Genomic DNA, 18,715 nt, shown 5'->3' with positions numbered 1-18,715 from the left:
TGAGATATGAAGCCTATGCAAACATAAACATAGATTTAACATATCAAGCAGTATCAAATTGCCCAAAAATCACTAAAATATGTCTTTATAAAAGTTACAGAGGTACCTTTCATCTTTCCAGCTGATAATTTGATTCATGTGATAAACATGCTCAGCATTTTCCGAATACATTTCATTCTTAGTTATTTGGATTTCAGAACTCCAACCCAGCTTTTCAGGATTAAAAGTTTTTCCACATTTTTCAGAGAAGAAAGTTACTCACCTGTAACCTCCCAATTTCTTCACCAAATTTCTTCTGTTGTTTTGCCAGGATAGATTGATGGTATTCTGCATTGGCCTGCATAATGCAGTGCTTTGCTGCCAGAACAGGAAACACCTCCTGGAAATAAAAATACTGACCAGGGGAAAGTCCAACCACATTAACCACCACAGACAACATGGGATGCAGGAAGAAAAAGGAAGAAGAAAAGGAAATTAGAATCACCCAATTAATAGTTTAGATAGGTTAAAACATTAGAGGTAAACGTCGGAGACCATGTGGCTTTGCATGGATTGAATCTTATTTTTAATCTGCTGTTGCAAAATTCTTGGTGCCAATTATTTTAGATGAACTATGATTTAAATTCAAGCCATGAAGTCACAACATTTACTTCAAAGATTAGAAATGCATGCATGTATTAGAAAGGACAGTCGCAAGAACACACTCAAATACCCCCAAGACAAAGCCAAGACAGTGTTCTTAAGAAATGGAGGTGGGTCGAAGGATAGGTCTTCTAGGGTTTTTGTGGTTTGATTGTTTTATAATTAAACGAAGTAATTACACTTAAAACAGCAGGCAACAGGCCCATCAAGAAAGTAACTACAATTATGAAAGAAATGAGCAAAGAAAGAAGACCAGTAACTATTGACATGGAAAGCAACTTAAAAGTCATTTTTAGCCTTTTGATATAAATGCACTTATCTTTGCAGGAGTACCAACCAAGACATGAAGAAAACATTACGCTGCAGCACACAGTACAGACATGGTCTTAGATCAAGGATTTGGCCTTACTGTTTTATTTCTTAAATCAAGGAGCACTGGAAAACCAGAGTGATGTTTTAAAGACCTCAGTATACAAAGACCTGCTTCTTCACATTTGTGCAAACTTGCTGTTCCCCCAGAGATAAAAAAATAAAATTTAAAAAAAAGGGTAAATTTGGAAGACAAAGCTGTCTGGAAGGCCTTGCAACTGCAGTTCGACGCATCCAATCAACCTCGATGTCACACTCCTAAACATGTAACTGTTCTCAGAGCTGGTGTCAACCAGCAAACCTTATTATGTTCTTTCAAATAATCACTTGACACACTACTTTGCAAATGGAACAAGGAGCAGATCTACAGCTTAGAAAGGTACACAACAACAAAAGATAAAGCAATGGCTTTATTATATCTCACTGCATGTCAAAAATCATAATGAACGTAACACCTACGTAAGAAACATTCAAGGAACATGAGAAAGATCTTTCTACCTCTTCCAAAACCAACAGCCTTCAAATGAAGAGTCAAGATTAAATTGGGATATTTTACAAGTATCATGGATTGTTTTGGGGTAGCGCAAGAGAAGGCAGGCAGAAGGACAGAAGACACACGCTGACTTCCAGTCATGTTTTTCACTAACAGGTGAGTGAACAGTACCTCTGTACTCATGCTGTACTCAACATGAGAGCAAATTTCACATGAAAACACTGAAACTAGAAGCCAATTAGGCCCAAATAGAACGTGTTAGCTTGAAAACACATTTAGTAAGGCATTAAGTTCTAAGAATGCATCCCTAAATAACACCATAAACATTTCAAGTTCACTTTAATGAAATGCATTACAAATAAATGCACTTCATGTAATAAGATCTCACTTATTAAAAAAACCCACACTCTTCTGCCCCTTTGATTCTTCACTGTTTTTCAAAGTACAGCTTCATTCTCCTTAAAAGCAGCAATATGCCAACTTCTCTTGAGGACATATATTTTAAATGTATTTCATTAGGTACACTGTAAATAATAACAGTTATTCACAATAACAACAAATCCCACATTATTTCCATGAGTTACTAACCTTGGGCAAAGTATCTTTATACTGGCACTGCTTGTAAGCATCACCATAGTAATCTGCAGCTTGATTTGCTAGTTTGGCTATGATACCATCTTTCATTTTATCTGTGGGGAGCAGGAGAAAAAACAAAGAACAATTAAGATCATCATCTGTTTTTACAACTGAACAGGTGATTATTTCATCTTCAAACAGCAATAACTGCATTTTAAGGGTACAGCTTTACATCACAGCTCAAAGGTAGGATCCCATTCTTCCCTCTTGACATCCAGCAGCAGTTTCCAGAATTTCTACTTCAATCATGACACCAAAGGTTATGTCAGTTGTACAAGAAATCTTCTGGCAGATGCAAGCATTTATGCAGGATTAAGAGTGATGCTTTACCTCAAACCAATGGCAAGCTGCCAATAAAAACCACAACAATCCCACTCACAACTCTGGCAGCTTGCTCCCAGCCCTTCCCTGTGCCAGCACAAGCACTTGTACAGCCATAGTCAAAGAATTCAGCTGAAATCTACTTAGCAAAATAGATTTTATTGTCAGCAGGATCTGTTCCTAACCCAGTTCCATGTCAGGACTCTGAAAAACTGCAACAGAGGAGAAGGGACTGGTCCTTTCCATTGCAGCCCACACCACTGTTAGTTTACAGCAAATATAGAAACACCATTCCTAGACATAAATAACCACAGTTCCTCAAAGCCATATCCACTACTTCCTATCAGTGTATGTACCTATCTGCAGTGGTATCCCCTGCCTCACATCCTCACCCTGTTCCTGAAGCCAAAACTGCTAGAATAGGAACATTCTTCAACTCTCTATCTCCTTTTATAAAGGACATATGCACTACTGGTAGTGCAGGCCAGGGATTATCTTTAGCTCCTTTTATAAAGGAGGTAACCTCCCGCCTGCACTAGCAATTCAGCCTTCCAAGAGAAGGCAGGCAATCAATGCAAACACTGGCTGTCCGCTCTAAATAGCTGCCCTGACAAACAAGCACCCTCTGACTCAGGTGACTCTTAGGTGCTGACACACTGGTAAGCATGATATGGACTATGGCGAGATCAGGAATTTTGCAGAGCATGCTTAACCGCCAAAATTCAACCAAAGAATTCCCAAGTGGTCTGCTCATACCAGCATATTCACATATCAATCTACAACATTTCAGACATGAGCTGTGACGTAATCTATTTAGCTTCTATGAGGTAAACATGTTTGAGGTATGCCAGAAAGATCTTTTCACTGTGGAACAGGATTTAGAGGACGAACTGGGAGAAAGGAGCTTATGAGATCTATCACCTTACTTCTTTCCTAGAATGTTCCTGTCTGATGCACTACATATTTAAGAAAACCAAATCACACAAAAAACCTAAATAACTTTTCTTTCTAGCCCCACCAAGTGTGCAGTAGTTGCATCTTCCTTCCTACAGCTGGAGCATTAGGAAAGGAAAAAATACTGGCGTATTAACTACATTTCCATTAAAAAAGAAAATGTTAGAGGAGAATCATTTGTCCATGCAGACAACTCAGAACATCTTTCACCACCAGAAGCTTTAGTTTTTAATCAGATATCTTTAAAATATTGCAGCTACAATGCAAGCCTTGATTCAGAACAGCAAACGTGCAGACTTAAAGACACTTAAAGTAAGCATTAGGAAAGGCTCAGAAAGTAAAGAACTGGTCTGTAGCTATGTAATGAAGTTAGATGTGACTGACCAACTGGGCTTTTGCCAAACACTCGTGCTTTCTTTCAACTTATAAATAAACTCAGTTCTATCAGAAATATCATTACAGCTGGTAAGCTGAAAAATAGACTATCTCACATGAGAGAAAACCCAGAAAATTCCAAGTAAGGTAAATAGCCAATGCAGCAAGAAGCTTAATTTCTATTTTGAGATCTAACTTTGAAGGATTTGAGCTTGAAAAACAGGTTTTTGAAATTAATCATGTTGTCAAACATGATTCTTCACAAAATATCTTTCCCCCCATGGAAAAGAACCTAAATCCAGCAAAATCTACAGCCTTCATTATCAGATGATTATGAACCTTATTGACCTTCAAACACTGTCAGACTTGTGGTCTTAGGAGTAATCACAAGAATCTTCAGTTCATTGGGCACATCTGGGGTTTGGATTAGCCTTGTTTTGTCTTTTTCATGTTTTGGAAAAGAAGAAATTGAGAAAGTGACAATCTATTTGTCATGCAAAATGAGGGAAGCACCTGCTCTGTTCCTGAAGGAAACATTTCAGGCATTTGTTACACAAATTTATTTCAAAGCAATGTCCAAACAGCCAGAGACTAAAATACTGCTACCAGCATGATAAAGAACAAACATAATTTATCAGCTGGCTGAAGGACAACAGTTTCTTGTTGAGATTCTCCTAAAGGCAGAAAGGCTACAAGAATTTTCAGGGATCTTCCCTGGGAAGACAAGAAACATCCCAAGTAAGATAACCCATGTCTTCCTCCAAAGTATTCCAAATTATGTCAGGAGAAAGAGCCATTTGTGGGCAATCACATAAGACCTCTATGTCCTCAGTTCTACTTTTAGATATCTCTAACTTCTAGATGCACAACTTTTTCTGAACAAAGAGAGAAGAGCAAAAGAGGAAGAAATTTTGTATCAAAGATAGTACCATCCCACAGAAAATTTCTTTGAAGCATAAGTTCTCTAATAGCTGTATTAAGATAGCTAAACTTTGAATGAGTATTTCACAATCAACCCTTAACAACTCCTGAAGTAATTTTTTGTTCTACCTGCAAAATTTCCTTGTCCAAGATCAACTGGGCATTCTAAAAGACTTGGTTAAAGAGTTCCTCTGTTAAAAGCAGGAACAACAAAACAGAATTTGTTTCCCTTCAACTCTTAGGAAATTTCCTTTGTTTCTAGCACAGTCATTTCTTTCTAAATTCTCATGAAATCACTCCCTAGACAGAGAAGGGAAGGCGTACTTGCACAATCCCTTATGCACCGTTTTTAGTACTCTCAGTTCTTTCAGAGAATGTCTTTTGTTTTCAAGAGGGGAGTGGAAAAAATATAATTCAGCAATATCCTTTGTAAAGATGAAGGAAGACTATTGGTTTTGGACCTAAAAAGGCAGATAGGAGAACTGCATTGTCAGGTGAACCTTAAACAAATTCTTACAGGACATCTGTATTTTGTGTTTAATGACCAGCAAGGAGCAAGGGGAGAATCATTAAAGGCAAACATAAAAACTTCTGAAACACCCTTTACAGGCTCTTAGTAACTTAAAACATGTCTAAGTTTTTGTGGAAGTTGTAATAGACTTAAATATACAAGCCAAAAACTAAAATATACCTCTTGTCGCTTTTAAAAAAAAGACTTCTTGGGCTTGAGCCAGCATAATAAGACTGAGAGTCCCAACTGTGTCTGGAGAGATGTCCACTGTAGGTTCTCGATTCAAGGCTGACAAAACCGTGTCTTTAATGTGTTGAAAAGCACCACTAGCAAACTAAGTAAAACAAAATAATTTATTATCATCCATTGTTTTCATACACATTTTCTCACTAACAAATATAATATACATAAAAGTACAAAAAAAGTTTCTTTGGTGCATGGTCTCCCATTTATTGTTTAGCCACTAAACACAACTCCTTGTGACCTCTTGTTCTTGTAGCCACTTACAATGAGACACTTACCATGACAGACCGTAAATAATGGTATACTGGTTACACCTAACATCCTAAGATTTTAATGCATTCCAGAAAGAAGAAAGGAATTATTACTGTATAACTTGTGAAAACTGAAATTTATACTAGCTAAAATTTTTAAATCTTAAGCTGAAGGTTTAGTTACCAACTCACTTGAGGGAAGGAGTATGGGGAACTCTGTAGAGTTAAATCCTCCAAATCTGATAAACAAGTATGAGACAAGATCAGGTACACAGCCAATCCATCTTTGCAGTTCAGAGCAGGAAAGTATGTACATATATACATTTATTTTTATATATATATATATGTATATAGCTTTAAAATTGAGAGATACTTGTTTGATGTTTGAAGAATACAAATTCTAAATTTGTAAGCAGAAGCAGGGAGCCTCTGTACCTGATAGTGCTTAGCTGCAGCTTTTAGTCCTTCATCGTTATCCAGATTCTGTTCTGCTGCAATCTGGCTTGCCAATGCTCCACAGTTGAACAAAACACAGGTCTTCTCATATCCCAAACTTGCCAGAGCTGCAGGCAAGACAAACAGTTAGCCAGACTGTTAAGAAAATAAACTTCAGTTCTCTAGCATCCTACAGATGAGATGATTATCACTAAATGTGTTAACAGTTTCAAGTGAAAAACAAACAAACAAACCCCCGATCTTACTGAACTTTTCAAGTCAAAGTTGTGTTCATTCTGAAGGTTTCACAAAGTCTAATTTAGTACTACCACGAAATGTTTCCATGTGAGAAACTACAGAAAGCGACACAAAGCATGAAAGCAACAGCATGAAAATGTATACAAAATAATTTCAAAGTCTTTCTAACTCGAGTGCGGCTCTTTGGCTCTTGAAGCATTACCGAGAGGTCATCTTAAATATGAACTTGCACACATTAATCACTTTGCAATAACTGACCACTCACAAAGACTTTTACATGTTCCGTTTTCTATCTATTGAAATATAGGGAATTTTTCACTTTTAAAGCTATTGTTTCAGGCTTAAAATGCTGACAAATATCTTCATTATACATGTACTGAAACAGTTAGGGATTTACTTAATTAAAACTTGAGCTCGCTAGACAACAGCGCAGAATGTCCAGAAGCGACTCCTGCAGTACTTCATAGCTCCAGAGGATGGAGCCCACACTTCTAGAACCAGAAATACCTGAACAGGAACCATTTTGATTATTAATTGCTTTCAAAAGGTTATTTGCCCTATGCAAGTGCTTGAAAAAAACAAATACTGCAGATACTAGTCTCATACTAGTATCAAAAAGTGTCTAGACAGTCCTCTTGGAGAACACAGAGTGACAACTAGTGAATTTTTAATTTCACAAACCCAGGTACAGATATCCTTAAAACATGAAGGCACTAAAGGTGTATATTTGTTTCATTTCACTGACAATCAGCCTCCTTAAACAGCTACATATTTATCTAACACATCTCTGAAGCTTGTATGTTAGTGCTCACTAACCTGCACTAAGTTTTCAGACAAGCCAGCCTAAATCTAACATGCCCTTTTTCCCATTTGTTTCCAAGTGAATTACACTGTCACAGTCACTATTTTATCAAGAGAATATTAATTTATCTAGATAATCTCCCTTCTGTAAGTCTATTTTCCAGAATTTTTCTAAAAATAAGATCTTGAACTCAGACAAAAGTTGTTTAGTCTTTGAAAAGACTAAAACACAAGATGGGAAAGAAAATATGGCTTTAAAGCTTCTGAAGTGCAAAATTACTCTATACTCTGGACTGCACCTCAAGTGTGATTTACAGCAATACAGACTTTCTACAGACTCATCTGTTTATGGCACTACCAATTAACTTAGTCAACATATTTCAGATTACATGCCATGCTGTGAACTCAGTCACTTTTCAAGCAGTCACTTGAAAGCAGTACCTGTCAGCTACCACTGTGATACAGACTTGGGATCCAGGGGAAGGTGGGAAGAAAACAGTTCGGCACCACAGCAAGAGCCAGAACTCTCAAGCTGCATCCCTGCATCTTGTTGCCACGGAAGTCTCAGGAGTTTTACACTGAATTTCTATCTGGAGACTTCTCTTAGCAGTCAAGAGAAATTTTGCTCCCTTGATTATTGATAGCTTTGCTTTACACTCAGAAACCTCACCACCAATTCTGATCTCCTTTTGTTAATGTCTTTCCACCAGGATCTGCTTTAAAGTTTCAAAATGACCCTTATCCCATTGCTTGTTAACTGAGCATTACTCACATCTCAGTTAAGAACTTCTTTGGTATTTGACACGGACTGTTGCATAAATCTCTGGTCATCTACTGCACAGATTATTTAGGCTAGTATATAATTACCCTGCAGACAAGCAAGCTTCCTCAAGCTGCAGTAACACCATATTTATTCAAATTCTTACAGTAATCATCATTGTTATGGTTACTGGTTTTTTCCTCACAATTATTACAGATCTCTGGTGATTCACAGACTATGTTTACATCAACTAAATATTCTGAACCTTACTATGAAACTGATTCAATCCTCATTAAATGTTAGCCCAAAGAAGAAAGAACCAACCAAATTCTGAGAGAAAAAAAAAAAACCCAGAGATCTTCAGGAAGGTCTCCAATTACCCAGGACTTCTTATAACAGTTGGAACAGAAAGCAAGGATCATCTGAGCATGCATAGGTATGTGGTATATTGTTACACATATAGTTATATACATACATACACATGTTGTATATATACATAACAATCACAGCTGTTAGCATGTGTATTCAGAACACACAAAACTGCAAAGACTTCCAGTAGTTGCTAAGAGGAGTTGCTGCTGTATAAAGGCAGCAAAAACTTCCATAAAAACACAGTAAGGTTCAAACATTTTCTTCAGGCTTTGTCTGGAACTTCAAAATTGCAATGGTCATCTTGCAATACTAATCATGATGAACATTTAGGTACAAATAGAAATACTGAAGAGTGATGTCACACAACTGAACCGCTGCTCACTTACTCAAAAGGATTTAGTCTTACTTCTCTATTGGCAAGTGTCCCAAATCCATTTCATGACCCTGATTTTGTAGTGCAGACTTGTCCCTATATGACTAAAACAAATCAGACTCATTATGTTTTCAGGGAAAAAATACAATTTTTTTTCTTTTCAAGTGTTCAAATCTGTAGGAAAATGTTTTTAAAAGAAGTGATAGAAGGGTAATTTCTGAGCACAGGCAAATAATTCTATTCTCTTGAACAAAATGTGGTATCAAGACTAGGTTACTGAAGCCAGCTACCATCACTCCACTTCTGGAGGGGACTCACTCATAAGCACACTTCATAATGATCTTACTCATTTAGAACAGGAAGAGCTGCATCACCCAAAATCTACTGAATCTTAATAGAGTTACTCCCAGAAAAAGTCTGAGAAGCAGATAGTACAACTACTATCAGACTGCGCATCTATTTGGGCCTCTGGAAATCTAATATTAAATCTCAATTTTATAAAAATTCTTTGCATGGTGCTCATTTGTTCATTATCAATGTTGAAGTGATTAATTTGTTACCAATATAGTTGAACTCATTTGAAAGCTGTGTTGAGAATGCTAGAAAGACTATTAATTCCACTATGTAAAAATATTCTCAAGGTTTAGTATCATTAATACTTGGTTTTTTGGTACATTCACATACCCAGTTTGGCAGATCCTCCAAAAAGTGATCCTTTATCAAAAGCATCTTTCCACGTAAATGTTACACAGACCTGGAAGTTGTGAAAAAGAAAGATCTTTATTCCTAAAATCAAATATGAAATCATCTTAAAATATCCCAAATTTATGGATTTAGCCCTTATATTCTAATTTCATAAGGTTTTTGATTCACTTGCAACATTACAAACATTCTCAAAGTTTCAGGAAATCAACAGGTATTCAAAACAAAAATTATTCTACCTTTTTACCTTCCTGTTAGGTCGCTCAAAACATTTCAAGTAGACAAGACAGAAATTCTCAGAATTATCTTTCAGCTCTGTTCCTATTCTGAGCACCAGATAAATTTGTTTCCAAACAAGATACTCCTCTCCCAGTACGTCTGATGGGTTGGTGTAATCAGATTTTAATTAAACCACCCAACCAGGCAGTTTCCAATGTGCCAAATTACCAGCGTATTCAGATCTGTTCTGCAACACCAAAATCCACTCATTGTTATGAGTGAATTCAATAGCAGCATTATCAGGAATACCCTCAGGAAAGAGAATGCAGCTAGAAACAGTGTGTTTTATTCATACTTCCAGCATATACTTCAGAGGCAATGCAAATACTTCACAGAATCTGCTTTCAGGTTCCACAATTTGATTCCTTATTCAGCTGATCAAGTAATTGTAGGCAACTGGTATCAAACCAGAAAAGATGGCAGACTTCCTCAGTTTGAAGTGCTTGGAGAGAATTACATCAGAAAGAGCAACAGTACTGCTTGATAGTGTATTTTCCTCTAGCAGCAATGCTAGTGCAGGGTGTTCTGGTCCCCAGCTGCATTGCTGCTTCCACTGACTACTTCTTCCCTTGAGTGGAACAGTTTATAGACATGCAAATCTTGCTAAGTTTTCCAGTTTTCCTTGTCTCAAAGTCTATAGATTACCATAGCAAAACACTTGCTCACTGAAAACCAATGTTCTTGGCTGCAAGTGAATGCAGCTACACACAAAACTCACTTAGAAGTTAGATTAAAATTACGTATAACCTGTCAGACTGAAAGAAATTTTTCCTTTTAATCATAATATTACCATTTAACTATGATCTGATGATTTGATAAAGAAATATAAATTCTGTAATATTTGTAAACACATTGAAAGAAAACCCACACCTTTTCCCAACAAAACACAGGAGCCTACAGATCTATTCCAGTCTCTACCTGCAGAAGCGTTCAATAGATACAGCTGAATTTCTCTGAAGAAACATGATTCTAAAGAAATATGGTAGGGAAAAAACCCCAAACCCTAATGGACACCATACCTATACAAAAACTATGTCATGCAGAGGCAGGAATAAAGCGATAAGCTCTTAAATGGATTATTCTGTTAACTGTTGTGAATGAAACATCTGTCCTGCTTCAAAAAACAAAGATCGTATTCCATCCATTTCTTTAGGTTTTCCCATAAAAATCATGAATTTAAAAGCCTATAAAACACAGTATGAAATAGACTTCTTGGAAAGCAGAGAGTTGAAGAGGAATCAGCACAGGCCAACTCCTTCTGCCCTAGACCACAGTGATCACTAGCCAAAACCAAAATGTTTCTCAAGCTGTAAAACAAAGAAAACTATGGCCACTAGAGGTGAAGTGTCAGCATAGACTGTATGTGAGCACCGACTAGAAAATGCACAGAGATTAGGAAAATAAGGCTCAAAGAGATTAGATGTCTTGTTCAATAAAAGTACTCAGTAGACGATTAGGTACAGGCTTGGAAGTCATACATTGTAGGTGCCAGGATTCAGTTTACTGGTTTGGTAAGTTTTCTCACCTGATTTTCAGAGAATGGAAACTTTGGTTCAATGGAACACAGCTGATCATAGTATCTACAAAAAAAAAAAAAAAAAGGAAAGGAACACAGAGATATTAGACAAATGAAATTAATAATTTTTGTTTATTAAACTGTCCTGTAAGGCAGGGAAAAGGGCACAAAAATCCTACACACAAGTAGGTTGCGAAGCTCATTTGTAGCAATGAAGGATCTGCAGGACAGACAGAATTTCTATGTAAAGGAATTTTTTCAGTAGAGGAACAAGTTCAACAGGAGGTAGCTTTTCACAGAAAACATGGGAACCCTGTCTCAATCAGAAGTAAAACAGTATCACAGACAAAGCTGATCCAGACATCACTACCTAGTGGATTAGAAAAGAGTATCATGCAAAGGAGTCCCTGTATACATACCGGCAGACAATGAATACATTAAGTCACGCTGCAAAAGTAAATTAAGTACAGCATTTAACATAATATTAACATGCTACACTGTACTCTCTTGATCTGAACATTGTAACCCAATTTCAATGTCTTTGGAAATAGAGGCCAGTTGCAATAGAGGCCTCAGTACCAACTGGAGAGACTAATCCTTGATAAAATTCTTTAGTTGTAAACTTATTTTTCATTGGAATATATTCTAGTAGTCACAGTGAATTAAACCCACAATTCCTCTGCGCCAATATTTTGTCTAGTCACAGTGGAAGATGTTTAGGAAAGGATGCCAGGAAGATAATATAGTGAGTATAGCATAGTCCCTCACACAATCTATCCAGGCAACAGTAAGGAATTCAAAGTTTTCCTGAGTGATGCCCTACACCTGCACCACTTGTTAAACGTGACAGACTGGATGCAGAATGTGAAACCTTTAAACTGCTAAGAACACATAACATGTGAAGCCCGTTTCCTACAGACTTCTGTAGCACTGGCCATACTGGTATATGCTCAACATTATATTGGTCAAATTCTTTCATAAAGAATTTATATTCCCAGCACACAAAATACCTTGCAGTAATGGCTTTCACAGTCTGTGAAACAGGATTAAGATTGTTCCCAGTTCCTTACACTATTAAATACTGATCACAACAGACATAGGCATGAGATGCATGTACGAGACCTGTGTTGTACAGACAATAACATTTGTTTAAAAATTCAAGAAGAATTTTCAAAACTCATATAGAATAAAAATAGTGTTAGTGTATTCTTCAGTTAATTATATCTGCCAATGTACATAACACTACAGGTTTCTGACTTCAACTGAGCCACTGCAATTTAAGACACAATATACTAAGCCATATCAAAAACGACAATAATCTGCAACAGCAACAGGACTTCGAGTAATAATTGAGTTGAAAGAAATTGCTTGTCAGGTTAAAAAAAAAAAAAATTCTGCAGATATTTACTGTGATGGCAGTTTAATCAAGATAAAACAACTTACCAAGTATGTGAAAGGTATAGTTAAAAACAATAACCAGCCCTGAAAGATCACTGCAACCTATATATTTAAATATACTTCCTTCATTACCTTCGTCTGGTCTCAGCACTTATTTTCACATAGTATCAGAAAGAAAAGGAGACTTTGCGCGCTGTCTCCTCTTGACTCAATTTAATTTGTTAACCAAAAGCCACCACTAAAGCCAAGCTGTCTTCCCATATTCCACGATTACACTGTCCTCATCTGCCATGAGGATGGAGTAAAGGAGCAAAGCTTGTCAAACGCCCTTGTGAAGCTGGGTGTGCCCAAGCCTTGGCTCACTGCAAACAGACCACTCTTTGTATGTCAACATAACCACTGACAAAATAAGCCAGAGAGGTGTATAGCCCTCTTAAATAGGACTTTTTGTTTGGTTGGTTTTAAACAAGTTCAGAATTTATACTACCGTTTTCTTTACTATTTTAAGCATGGGATGTTATTTCTTCTTATTGGAGAACTTGAAATTATACTCAAGATTTAAGAGCTCTTTAAAACTCTGCCGACAAAAAAAATCCCAGAACACAACCATGTCAAGTTTTTTAGTTTTATAAATATAAATGGTATAAATATAACGGTACACATAAAACTAAATATATTGAAATGGTAAATGAAGATGTTAACCACAGAACAGCACCAAACTGTCTTTACAAAACCAGAAAGTAACTACAGAAGGAAAAGCCACAATGGATGCACAACTCAGTTACACACAAAAGATGAGAGTAAACATAAAGGTGTAATTTAAAACTAAATTTACACTAATTTAAACTATCAAGATACAAAGAACACAAGGCACAACACAGAGGAGTGCTGCGTTTGGCTGTGCCAGTGAGGAACTACAACTACAGCAGCAAAAGGGGGAGGGGCACATGTCAGCAAAGCAGATCTAGTGCTCAAAATACAGCAATCTCTCATCAAAACAGGTATTATACACTCCTAAATGCTAGTAAAAAACAGCCATCAAATGAGCAGGACGTCAAGGCTTAAATTAGAATTTAACTAAAATATATGTATTGCATAAAGAAACTCAAATATTGTGCCTCCTCCAAAGCATGATAAAGAAAAATCTCCTTCAAAAGAACATCAAAAAGACCAAAGATCTGTCTTTGCAGTTGTGGTTTCTGGCTGTGAGTTCAGGACTCTGGTTCTTATCTTGAAGAGCAACTTTCAGCCCTAAGAGAATTTGAGCATTCAAAATAAAACCATGCATTGCCCCCACCCCCCTTCTTTTCCCCCTTTTTCTTTTTTAAAAAGAACTGCAGGAGTTGTTAGCAAAATTAAACCAATTAAACTTGCACCAGTATTCTATGTCTCCAGAAAAAGGAAATTAGGTCCAGGCTATCTTTAATATTAGAGGAAGCAAGGAATCCCTTGAAGCTATAATTATACTCAGAACTAAAAAAAAAAAAAAAAGAAGAAGAAAAAAAAGAAAAAAAAAGAAAAACACCACTAAATCGAATCTGCTATGACAGAATTTAAGGGGAAACATCTGTACCAAGCTCACCTACATCACCTTCAGAGCACTCAGATTCTCACAAAACAAAGAAAGCTTGGAAGCAGGCTGAGGTCTTTCCCAGTGAGAAGGGGCACAGTCTATCTCAAATGCTTCTCCAAGAGAAGCATTTTTCCCCTCAGCAGTTGAACAACAGCACACCACACACTTTCAAGCTTTACTGGTCAGTGCTTGTCTAGGAAATGTGGCTGCAACTGAGTCCATTTCTTCCATAAGAGAAAAAAAGTCCAGAGTGACTACTCAGAAAAACAAGGCTGCTACAAATTACAGAATCACACACAAATCCTAGATTAGTTAGCAGAAGACTAAGCCCTCATTTCTTAACAGTTAAATAGTCTACAATGCTCTACTAGGTATTATGGTCTATAAAAAGCCACAAGGAAGTAGAAGTATGCAAAGAGTAGCCATGTTCTAATTAGTTCTTCTAACCTTACTTCACCAACAAACCAGTTTTAAACTCTAATTTCAATGAAGTTGAATGTTAAGACTGAGTATTGGTCTTAAATAAACAGGAAAACACTGCAAGTTGGAGAGGCAAGGAAATTTTCAGAGGAAACACAAGGCATTTAGGCACTTGTGTATCTCAGCTGGATATTTCAAACTTTTGAATGTGCAGACAGTTTGACTTTTTAAAATAACTGTGCCTTACAGAAAAATTAAGAGAATATATGTCAGAATATTCTTACAGAGTAAGAGCAAACTTACTTTCTAGCAACTGTAACAAATTTAAATGGTCAGACATGGACCAAACATTAATAACTTGTTAGAAATAAAGGAAAATATACATCTGATTGTTTTATTTTCTATAACTTACAGTTAATTCAGACCTTCATCTTATCTCACTTCCACTATAAAAGGAACAAATATTCTCAAGCAATACAATAAAAATGCAGCTGTTTTAAGAGAGGAACTTCTGCACAGGAGGGATATCACTTCATGTTTACATCATTTCGTTCAACAGCTCCAGTCTACTGCAACAGTATCTGGGCCAGCTAAGTTCATCTGCTGATGATCACCAGCAAAGAGAACAGATCACTGCATATGGAATTGACTCAAAGCTGGTAATTATGCAATTACAAGTGGTTTCCCTTGATTATTCAGAGGGAAAACCTGAGGTGAAGTTGCATACTATGGATAAATTCATTTATTTATCTGCTGGCACTGAAACAGGGAGGTCCTGCTCAGCCTCTTGGCTTTCCACAACACTACTTTTATTTATTTTGCACCAGCTCTGATGTTCATCTGACCCTCCACTGAACTCATTCAAGTTGCTCAGAATGCCATGCCTACATTATGCCTTCCAGAAAAGGTGTAAGGATCAGAACTGAAAAGTAGGCTGCCTTCTTTCGGTGCTGCAGAGCAACTGTTAGTTTCTGTCTGAAATCCCTGTTTGGCCCAGCCACATTGTGTGACTTCACCCTAACTACAAACCTGACTGGCACCTTCAGAAAAGGAAGCTCAATTCCAGCATGCAAGGGAACATAATAGTATGCTTTTCAATTTGGCTAGCGAAGTCCCTCTTTCAGTTCATAGATGCTACAATTTCCCTGACCTTCAAAGGCATAAACACGAGTACCTTCAAAAGCATACAGAGTCATAGACAGAAATAGAACTAGAAAGCACAAAGCTACTGTAAAACACAACCAGTAGAGTCAGAGCTTTTATAGCCCAAATACCCACTGAAGAGCTGATAAACTCAAAAATCATCAGTAACTTATTTCACAAAACTTGCCTTCTCTTAAAAAAGGCACTTGTTGGTGGGTTTTGAACACCTCCAGAAATGGAGACTCCACGTCCTCCCTGGGCAACCTGTTTCCGTGCTTTGTCACCTTTAACATAAAAAATTTCTTTCTCATGTTGAGGTACAACTTCTTGTATTTTAACTTAGGGCCACTGCTCCTCGTTCTATCCCTGGGCACCACTGAGAAAGGACCAGCACCATCGTCTCAAAACTCGCCTTTGAGATATATCTATGTGCACTAATACCATCCTTTCCAGTCTTCTCCAGATTAAACAGGCCCAGCTCCTCATAACAGAGATAATCCAGACCCCTGATCATCTTTGTGACCCTCCTCTGGACCCTCTCCAGTAGCTCCTTCTCTTTCTTCTCAATACTGCAATCCATAAGTGTTTTAGAGAGATAGGATGATGGAGCTGTTAATCCTAACGCAGGCTTAATGCAGATTACCAGGCAAAAGGCACACATTAATCTTTTGCTCAGATAAACTACAATAACTCCAGCACCACAGAGGCCCCACTAAACTTTCTGATAGCAAGCTAACTGTGTTAAGGAGAAAAAAAGAAAGGATGTGATTTTGCAAATACATTAAGAAGCTGCTAAACATAGAAAACAAAAGGAAATCATGCTGACAACAAAATACAAAAACAAACCCACACACAAAACTGAACAGGAAGTGAAAAGAAAGCTGTAATAGCAAAATGTAACACTGAAAAGAAAGAAACACCAACTCTCCATGGAAAGCAAAATGGTCTGTCGTGGGTACAAATTGGAAGACGGGAAATTTACATTAGAAGAAACTTCTTACTGTGAGGGAAGGAAGGCACTGACAAAGGGACTTGCCCAGGGAGGCTGTGGATGCCCCAGCCCTGACACTGTTCAAGGCCAAGCTGGATAAGGCCTTGAGCAATCTGGTCTAGGGGGAGGTGTCCCTGCCCATGGCGGGGGGGGGTGTTGGGACTAGATGATCTTTAAGCTCTCTTCCAACCCCTAATGTTCTGTGGCTTTACAATTTCTACCTACATCTAAGAGCTACTGGCACGACACAAACACTGGGAAGGGACTGTTGATGGGGACAAGGCGTCCCTCTCCCTCCGCTGCCATCATGTGACACCCCACGACACCTGAGCGGCGCACCCCGGGATGCGGCAGGACACCCGAGCGCCGGAGCGCCTGCATCCCACAGGCCGCCGGAGCCGGCCCGGCAGCCCCGGCCGCTTTCTCCCGGCAGGAGAGGCCGCCCACACCTGGGCCCGCCCGCACCTGGATCCGGCTCCGCCACGCCCAGGGCCCGGAGCTGCCGCCAGGGCCCCGCGGGGAATCAGGGCTGTGGGAGACGGAGGAAGGGGGAGATGGCGGGGGTGGGGAGCCCCTACCTGAGGAGGGTCTCCAGCGCGCTCTCATGCTTGTCGAGCGGGCGGCCGAGCGCGCTCTTGCGGAGCCTGCTGAGCTCCTCGGCGGCGCGGCAGTGCTCGGCCTGCGCCTCGGCGCCCGGGTAGCTTTGCTGAATGAACTTGCACAGCGGCTTGGCCAAGTCCACCTCCGAGGCCTTCTTCAGCTGCACCGAGATGAAGTTCGTCATGGCCGACTCCGCCGCAGGGCGGGCAGAGCCGCCGCCGCCACCGCCCCTCGCCGCAACCTCGGGCTCCCCTTCCCGGTCCGCCGCCGCCGCCGCGCTTCCGGGAGCGCCGCGCACGCGCGCGCCCTGTCCGCCTCCCGCGCCGCTGTCCCGGCACCGCCCCCGCGAGCGAAGGGATGTGGGAGAGGCGCCTGAGGGGAGCGCGCAGCTGCGGGGTGCGCCAAGCGAGGAGCCGGGTGCTGACCCTCGAAAGGCGGGCTCACCGGTCATCAAAACTTTACGGTATTTACACATATTAATAAAGGCATCAGCGTCTACTGGTTCTAAATTAAATAACTTTGTTATTAATTAGTACTCAAATTCCTATTTGCTAGTTATAGCTATCGCTTCTAGTGCTAATTAATCCGCAGGCGCGGCTCTTTCCTCCATTTGAGTCTGGGGTCTGCTGAGTTCTGCCGGCTTCACTCCTGGTGGCTCTTATCCGGACAGACCTTTTTGGGATAATCCTCTCTTATCCTCAAAACAAAAGGTTAGCCAAGCGTGCAAACAGAATGACAGGATCGTTAGGATTGGAAGGGAGACCATCTAGTTCAACCCTCCTGCCAAGGCAGAGTCACGTAGAGTAGGTGACATAGGACCATATCCAGGTGGGTGTGGAATGTCTCCAGAGGAGAGACTCCATGACCTCTCTGGGCAGCCTGTTCAGTGCTCTGCCAGCCTTTATGTGAAGTTCTTCCTCCTGTTGACATGAAACTTCTTGTGTTTTAGTTTATGGCAATTGCTCCTCACTCTCTTGCTGGGCACCACCAAAAAGAGTTTGGCTCACGTATGATGCTCACAATGCAATTAATTAATCATACCTGTCCAGCTACAGGTACTAATTAACAACTTCAAAAAAGCACAAAATTTAATTCAATCCTCTATTCAAACCTTGAGGGACTCAAATCTTGAGGGACTCAGTATGATTCCCCCCTCTAAGGCTATGAGATGCCAGGTTCGGTATCCCTGGGACAGCTGCCTGAGGGGAGAAGGGCATGGTGCTCCCCAGATAAACCCCTGGGTGTCGGAGGGTCAGCACAGCTGGTGGGACCCCAGGAAGGCAGCGACCTCGAGCACTCGAGATGTGACCATGAAGCTCAGCTGTGGCAAGAGGAAACCTCACCAGCGGGGAGCACAAGCTGTGACACAGTGGTGAAA

The 18,715-nt window shown here is 39.4% G+C and overlaps 1 protein-coding gene across 2 annotated transcripts in view; it reads right to left on the bottom strand.

Annotated features, from left to right (window-relative positions):
• The window catches only part of LOC104689266 (programmed cell death 6 interacting protein), a 30,443-nt gene extending 12,789 nt beyond the window's left edge, over nt 1-17,654 (bottom strand). The window contains exons 1-7 of one of the 2 annotated variants that reach the window (XM_039548741.1): nt 17,316-17,654; nt 11,222-11,276; nt 9,400-9,469; nt 6,152-6,279; nt 5,403-5,556; nt 2,093-2,193; nt 263-394 (exon numbers count right to left, since the gene is read on the bottom strand). In XM_039548741.1, the coding sequence (XP_039404675.1) occupies nt 263-394; nt 2,093-2,193; nt 5,403-5,556; nt 6,152-6,279; nt 9,400-9,469; nt 11,222-11,276; nt 17,316-17,521 (846 nt within the window). In that variant the 5' untranslated portion in view covers nt 17,522-17,654. The remainder of the gene's footprint in view (nt 1-262; nt 395-2,092; nt 2,194-5,402; nt 5,557-6,151; nt 6,280-9,399; nt 9,470-11,221; nt 11,277-17,315) is intronic. The other variant, XM_039548742.1, reaches the window with a different exon arrangement.
• Between the last annotated feature and the right edge of the window lie 1,061 nt (nt 17,655-18,715).

This window comes from Corvus cornix, chromosome 2 (genome assembly GCF_000738735.6).
Source record: "Corvus cornix cornix isolate S_Up_H32 chromosome 2, ASM73873v5, whole genome shotgun sequence".
NCBI classification, from domain to species: Eukaryota; Metazoa; Chordata; class Aves; order Passeriformes; family Corvidae; genus Corvus; species Corvus cornix.
The sequence above is the reverse complement of the archived record's forward strand: the minus strand, read 5'-3'. Positions and strand labels throughout refer to the sequence as shown.